The sequence below is a fragment of the Bacillus rossius genome, chromosome 7, assembly GCF_032445375.1.
Source record: "Bacillus rossius redtenbacheri isolate Brsri chromosome 7, Brsri_v3, whole genome shotgun sequence".
NCBI classification, from domain to species: Eukaryota; Metazoa; Arthropoda; class Insecta; order Phasmatodea; family Bacillidae; genus Bacillus; species Bacillus rossius.
In genome coordinates this window covers 55,830,802-55,838,649 of record NC_086335.1, presented here as the reverse complement: position 1 = coordinate 55,838,649, position 7,848 = coordinate 55,830,802, and the positions used below count along the sequence as shown (strand labels likewise).

Here is a 7,848-nt window from a genome sequence, read left to right as displayed (position 1 = left end):
GATTGATAATTGATATCCTGATAGTGTTATGAGCACATATCTGTAACTCGACACGATTGGAAAACATATTTTTTTGGAAATAATACGGTTTTTTGTAAGTATGTATTATTTCTGCGTGTAAAAAACAAAATAACGTTAACCCTAATTGTGGTGCCAAGGCACCTGTGGCACCTACCGTGCGCACGCCTATGCTCATATGGATATTTGTATGTAATGTTGTCTTGTCCTACTATTTGTTGTTCTTATAATTATTTTGTTCTTATAATTGTTTTGTTCTTATTTTTGTTCTGTTACTGTATTTGTTTTTTTTACTTGTCTTACATGTTGTGCCCACCCTTGGAGCCTTGTGCTGTTGGTGTGGCATGTTACAAATCAAATAAATAAAATAAAAATAAATAAATATTAGAGTAATAAGGTTAGTTCTCTTTCTTAGGCAGGCAAAAGGACTGAGATTTAGTGTGAAGTTAGTAAGATACTGGAAAAAAAAAAAAAAAAACTTGTATAAATATTAGTGATTAAATAGAAATACAGCTAAAACAATTGGGCTACCCTTCAAACCCTATATTCCACCACTTGTAACAAAATTTATTGATAGCTAAATGTTCTTATTTTATACTGGCATTATTTCATTATGGAACATAAAACTAAACTGAATTAATGTTTCTTGGCAACCGCTAAGAATATCATGGTTTATTTCTGACATGTCATTATATAACATAGATTATGTGAAACACTCCCACAAACAATACAACAGTCACAGCCAAAAACATACATATAATAAAATGTAACATAATTTGATGTACAGAAGAACATGTTTTTTTATATTAATTAATGTAAAATCAATAAAACAAATAAGAATGTACTATACATAGGCTTCAAACAAGTTCATACATGATTCAAAAACAATGAAACTTCAGATCACTACACAATTCTTCGAACGGTGATCTTGATAGTCTTATTCTCCCTCAGTAAATGCCAATGCTTCACTTCCAGGTGGAATATTGCAAGGAGTAGTGAATTAATATTCTAAGATGTATCTTGAGTAACTGAAATAAAAATAGTGGATTACAAAAATAATATTGAGCTAATACTTAAACTAAAATAATTTAAAATTCATTCTGTGGTGTGGGTCAGTCATGTCTTGAGGCATGAGTTAGGGAAGGAGGTAGGAGCTCTGGAGAGAGTGGATTCAGAGGGCAGAGCGGTCTCGCTGGTTGCTTCCGGACAGAGGAGATTGAGAGGGTTTGATTTGATTTATTTTTTATTGCATTCAATAGACCATACATAATGGTATAGAATATGTCATAAAAGTATGTCATAGGGTATGAGCGAGCCTCGAAGGTCACTTCCCGAGTGATGGGATTGAGATGGTTGGAACTAGCTTTGAAGGTTGTCTTAAATAGAGGTTTGGGATGTGTAGTGTGAATCCTGAACAACACTTCCCAAAAAGAGGACTTCTAATGAAAAAAAATATTCCAACTAATCACACTTACAGGTGATTTTCCTTAGACTGCTCTGGGTGGAATTATCTCAGGTAGTACAAATCTTGTTGCTATACACATACAAAGTGGATGGGAACATAGCAGAGAGTATATTGACACATGAAGTTCTAGAGCTAACACATACCTACATACTTTTTCGGTGTCGAAGGCAACAAGTTCAATACTTTCTACTCCATTTGTCTTGTTCGCAATTAACCTTACGTGTCATTGTATCGGAGTGTTTGTAACCCTACCGAGTCCATAATATACTATGTTACTGTGGTATCAGTGTGTCTCTTTGGATCGCAACACATGGGGTCTGTTGGTAGTGGCCTATGCCAAAATGGTGGACATGTCATGCTATTAACTTCATAACAGTGTTAACAGTATGTTATTCCATCAATTCTCCAGGGTTTTTCTTGTGCCTCAACAACAGTGTTGTTTAATTCTTATATTTATCATTACATATTTCACACACACTTGTTCTACATGATCTTTCTTGCCATTTTAATGATGACCATTGAATTCTCTTCCTTCATTTCACAAATTGCCACATCTTTACGTAGAAAAAACATCCAGTACAGGACTTCAGACGAACAGCAATAGAAGGATTGGTAGAATTGAGTCACTGCAGTGTCTCCCGAATACCTGCTAATTAAATGTAATTTTTAAACTTACTTCTATGGAAAAATTTATAGTATGTATAACCTTGTTATAATGTTTTCTTTCCTGCTTATAACGTCATATTTTTTAAGTCCTGATATTTTCTCCGTAACGACAATGTATTTATTTCCTGCATATAATGTTTCACGTATGGTGCATTTCCTGCTTATAAACTTTGCTTCTAAACATTCAATAAATGAAGAAAGAAAAAAGTTTTAAAAACCTAACTACTCCAACATTTATCCCATCTGTGAAATTTAACATGTTAAAAGGTTTACTTTACACTTTACATTTGTTTTTGTTTATAATGAATGCTATAGCATATACATATGTAGATTGTTCAAAGAGGATTATATACAAAAATAAACTGTAAGTGTGACAGAACACTAGCGTTACACATTAGTGTTGGATAACGCAGTGTATCTGATATATTGAAGGTACTTAATGTTCGTAGTTACGTACCTGTTGGTACCCTTGTCTTGGAAAAAAAAAATCCTTCAGTTCTTTGCCATTCTAGTGTGTTTTTAGATGTACGTACATAGTCCTACAATATTTTAGTTGACAAATATTCCTTTATGGCAAGACATAAAGTATTTTCTATTGCCGATAAAGAGTTTAATTTATTTCATTCGTAGGTAGGAATCCAAAAATTACACCTTATAAAGTGGCGAAAAGATTGGAAATAGGCATTCCCATTCTAAATGTCTTCGTTATGAATTGTGAGAAAATTTTAAAGAAATGTGGCTGTGTGTCTTTAAAGACAAATAAAATATAAGCTGGAATAAAAAATGAAGGTGAAAAATTGTTGGCTTGTTTAAGCAAATTCAAGCATTGAGTGTAACCATTAGTGGTTTTAACATTAAATTTGTTTACAAAGCTTGATGAGTCCATTGCTAAAAAGTTCAAACAATGGCAAGTGCTAAATTGATATGTCGTCCTGTTGATACCTTTTTCCTGCTTATAATGTTTTTATTCCTTCTGCCCCCTTGAAAAACATTATAACAGGGTTCTACTGTATATAAATAGCAAGTAAGAACAATAAAAAATTACAACTATACCTAACAGAAAAAATAATTATAAAACCTCAAAAGTGACTGTGTACAGTAATGACTGTGTACTAAATTTATTTTGTCTAACGCTCAGATGTGATAACACTATGATACCCCTAAGAATATTATTACATAATAAATGGCAAGGTGTACACACGTCCTCCTACACCCCTTATATTCGTGAATAGGCACCCAAATTACTCGGCATTAGCTAAATATATTATGACTACAGTGTTGAAGTGATTCAAATTATGTATTTCATTATAAATGTAACAATAACTAAGGTTTTAATATTATTGCATTGTATTTTCTGATTAGGCCATTATTCAAATGTTCACTTCAATATTTAAAAAAATTTCTCAACTTGCTATGCAATGTTTGGTTCCGGTTGTAACAACCCAGATTACAGCCTTCCTCATGCAATCCAGTAGTAATCATTTGTTATAAATTTTTTGTCATTTTTCAGGTTAGGTTTCCAAATGATGTAAAGTTTTTTTTTCTTTTTCAAAGTTATTGTGAAAATATTTCACCGGGTTTATTGTTTATATTTTTAAAATGCATAAGTTTATTTTTTAAGTAATTTTTTTGCTGGCTTTTTTGTGTGGGATGGCATGCTGACGTAATTCTCCTTCGTTATTTCCACGACCGAGGCTTTGTTTCACACGCTAGGCGTTTGAGTCACAGTCACGGGAGAGTGTGTGAGAGAGAGAGAGAAAATAGCTGCATCGTGGGAACAGAAGTAAGCATTTCGTGGAAGTTTCTGTTGCTATGCGCCGTGATTGGCTGAAAGTTACATCAGCGAGCCCAGGACACTGCCCACACACAAAGGAAAGGAAGGCTGTAAAGTCAGTCATTGTCCGAGCACCGGGCCAAGCGGTCATTGTTCGAGCGCCGGGCCGACCAGGCCGTGGTTGGGCGATGGCTCCGTGTTGGATCTTTCCTCGATGTACAGTTTAATTTTTGTTTTGTGTTCTGTTGTCCGGAATATTGTGATTTTTACATGAATTAAAAAAACAGGTAATACATTGAACATTGCATTTAAATTTCTTCGTGACCTGCTACTAACCTGTAGGTTCCACTCAGCACCTAATTTTGAGCTAGCCGGAGGTGGTGAGTGGTGACACACGGTGTTACTCGTGCAAAAATTAAACTGGCAAGGGAAACAAAAACATCCACGTAAAGAACGTGCCGAAAGGCTTTTTTTCCCCAAGTTAGAATAACTGTTAGGGCCAACCCTCAACTCATTCGTTCTTGGGAGGAGACTGAAGGGGGAGGGGGGAAAGCCAGCACAACTCCCCTTGCGCCTTCCTTCTCTCAACTACCCCGCAAATGCAAATGGGGAAAGAAAACAAAAACTACAGAACTAACAAACTATAGCATGTTACTATTAGACAGTGCATACTTTTATCCACTAATTCACCTCAAACTGAGGCAGTTTCTCATTTTGCAGTATGGTGGTTTCACAAAGCACATTGGTCTTCAAAATGTCACAGTCACATACAGTGAGATCTTTTGATCTCTCTAAAAATTATTACAAAAATTTACAGCAATAGTAAATATTCTCCCAAGGAAAATTTGTAAATCCCAGAACCTGGAAGAAAAACCAGGGATGTTATAAGTGACAGGATGATCACTAAGGCTGATTCACATTTAAAAGAACGATTTTTGGAGTCTTTCTACTTTCAGTATCCCCGCCATAAACTTAAATAGAGACCATGTGACCTGTAGGAATGCACCAAGCAAGGTGGAACTATCATCCTCTTCTAACAAATGCAAAAATTAATTATTTTCAGGAGCCACCAAAATAAAAAAAATTGCTAGTTTTATAAGATGTTATTTCAAGGAACTACTTTACTTGGCAAAGTGCTGACCTAACCGGGTGTGTATTCAACCCTGCACAAGTAAACGTGAATGCATCTCCGACAAGTGCTTCACCAACGGACCTTTGTAGGAGTACTCGAGGGCGCTGGTTATCGTGTGCATGTCAGCTTCAATGCTCTGAGCCCAGTTCTCGGCGTCGCCAATCTCCTTCAGCGCTCCGCTGAAGGCTTCGACCAGGTTCAGCCACTGCTGGGTCTGCTTGGCGAAATTCGTCGCGTTGTGGTGAAGCTGCTTGGCTTCTGCATCGAGCCTCTTCTGGTTGAGGTAGGCCTGGGCTACCCTGCAGCAGAAGAAACGCTGTGTGGCTACGCGGGGATACGAGGTACTTACACAACCCTTCCCCCAACCACCACAACACACTCACAAAAAATGAAATTCTGCATAACACTCCTGGTTTCAAGTTGGTTGTAAAATCAATGAACAATTTTTTTTTGTTTCTTTCTTTAGTCCATAACTTTATGCTGGCCTCTCATTTCATACCTTTTGAAACTATGAAAACTAAAAGAAAAAAAATATACTGAGCCTTGCTTTATTTAAGATTACTGATAATATTTATGTTTTAAAATATAAAATAGTGTGGCCATCCAGCAGTAAAACAATTTCAATACAGAGCAGCTGTGGTGCAAGGAATTATTTTTTTTCCCCTACAAGAAACAATGCATGGTTATTTTTCATTGATTCAGTCCATCACTACTACAAAAAGTTTTAATAAACTCATTGTGCAAAGTAATTTTAGTCCTATGAAGTTTAGTATAACTTTACTAATAACAATGTTACAGTATTAGTAACCTTTTTTTTGTGTGGTGGACGTAAAATGAATTTAGCAAACTAGACTCAAATCAAGTGTACCCACGTAGTGTTGTTTATCCAAATTTCATTATTACAAAGTAGGTAACAATTTTAATGTCCCTTCAGTTGTGTGTATGAGTTTTTACTGTTGATATGACAGAGAAACTGTAGCACGCAGCAGATATTACACTCCTGTGTTCAACAGTAAGTAGGATGATAAAATGCAACTGACCCAACATTCAAATGATCCACCAAGGCTTGCGTCAAGTTGTTAGCAGCTGCCACTGCTTCTTTTCTCTTCTGCTCTGGAAAAAAAAAAAAAAACCTCAAAATAGGAAATTCCTTCGGAGTAATACATAAGGTCTAAATGCAACAACCAGTCACAATACTACATATTTTCCTTTCCCTGTAGTGTAGCATTTCAAGTCCACAGCTTCCCATATGATATAAACATAACTTTGATATTCAATACAACTACAACATGTAATTTTTTTTGATGTCTGATAAATCCCTTCAAGTAAAACGTAATGAAAATATGAGCAATACTGCAAGTCTTTACTCTGCAGTAGTATTCCAGACCCTATGTCACCATTTTTTATGTTTTTCTATAATAACCAAAATATTACATATCACCATTGTCATTTGCATACATGAATAATATTTAAGTTCAGATAACCTTTGATAGTAGCAATTGCAAAGGTAAATGTTCCGTATCACGTATCCAAGTTTATCCCTTGATTTGATGGCATGATCCTGTGGTACAAGATGCTTACTGTTTCAATTAAGTACGTTGACAGATCCTGGACTTAAGAAAAACTTGTAATATAAAATTAATTATGATCGCAAGTTGAAAACAAAAATAAAATTCCTCAAGAACTGACATCATTTGTATTGTGATATATTTTGTTATGTTCACATCTGTCAACATACTAAATTAAAACAGCCAGCATCATGGACCACAGATCAAATATACAGGATCATGCCATCAGGATGAAGGAATTAACTTGGATACGTGATATAGAACAATTACCTTCGCTTATAACGATTCTCCTCCACTTTCCCTTAGCTCATCTAGCTGTTTTCCTCTACACCCCCTCCGGTTTCCTCTAGGGCAATGTTGTATATGGGTCCCACACTACTGCTGCGTATTCCAGCATTCTGCGAAATATTGTCGCGTAGGCCTTTTCCTTTAAAACACTGCTTCCTTCCCTAAGCACTCGTCCAAGCATGCCTAGGGCCCGTCTGTTCTTCTTTACAACCTTCTCCACTTCCCCCCCCCCCCCAAGAATTTAATGAAGGATCACCCCTAGGTATTTATCACTTGAGGCCTCACCCATCACAATTCCCCTCCAGTGGTAAACCCTCTTAACGTTCTTTTTCATATTGAACCTGGCCACTTTCGTTTGCCCACATTTCTCGTCATGTAATTCCTTTCAATACTTACCTTGAACTTCCTTTCTTGTCGTTTGTTTAGCTTGATGTTCCTTGACAAGTGATGATAACATTTTTAATATACGTGGACTTCGATTCGGTTTTGGTCAAGTTTTTGTATTTATATCTACCAATTACACAAATTGCACTTCACAAAACATTATACGGCCATGATTTCGCAAGTGGCTGTAGCTAGCTGCATAGAGAAAGTAAAGGGCTAGCTGAACCAGCTGAACGTAGTGTACGTTCCGTAATCATAAAATTAATCTAACATGATATTGTTTCGTTGTGTTATTCTAACATACTTTTTAAATTTTTATATATTTAATTTGGATGCATTGTTATGGCTATATTAATATAAAGAACTACCTATACACACAACACTTATATCTATATAATGTAATTTTACACAAAAAAAACAGAACAACTAAAAATATAACATCATTGAAATATTTCCTGCAACATTACGGAAATATTTCAGAAAAATTAGTCATAAATATGTGTAGTTTCTTGCTATAAACACTCATTAAAAGCTCGCATCTAGGGATTTGGCT

At 35.6% G+C, this 7,848-nt stretch overlaps 1 protein-coding gene across 2 annotated transcripts; it reads right to left on the bottom strand.

Moving 5' to 3' along the window:
* Positions 1-654: 654 nt before the first annotated feature.
* On the bottom strand, positions 655-7,500 carry LOC134534091 (biogenesis of lysosome-related organelles complex 1 subunit 1). 2 transcript variants are annotated; one of them, XM_063372124.1, is made up of 4 exons: positions 7,308-7,500; positions 6,096-6,168; positions 5,137-5,354; positions 655-1,046 (listed from the first exon to the last, which is right to left on the bottom strand). In XM_063372124.1, the coding sequence occupies exons 1-4, from the start codon at positions 7,366-7,368 to the stop codon at positions 1,027-1,029; spliced, it is 372 nt and encodes a 123-aa protein (XP_063228194.1). In that variant the 5' UTR covers positions 7,369-7,500; the 3' UTR covers positions 655-1,026. The 2 variants fall into 2 exon arrangements, with proteins under 2 accessions (XP_063228194.1, XP_063228193.1); XM_063372123.1 differs by lacking the exon at positions 655-1,046 and having other exon boundaries at positions 3,055-5,354; positions 7,308-7,497.
* Positions 7,501-7,848: the final 348 nt, after the last annotated feature.

Coding starts and splice junctions, on each gene's coding strand:
- LOC134534091 (XM_063372123.1), bottom strand. CDS start 7,368: ATGTTATCATCACTTGTCAAGGAACATCAAGCTAAACAAACGACAAGA. Junction 6,169..7,307: donor GACAAGAAAGGAAGTTCAAG/GTAAGTATTGAA, acceptor TTTTTTTTCCAG/AGCAGAAGAGAAAAGAAGCA. Junction 5,355..6,095: donor GTGGATCATTTGAATGTTGG/GTCAGTTGCATT, acceptor CTTCTGCTGCAG/GGTAGCCCAGGCCTACCTCA.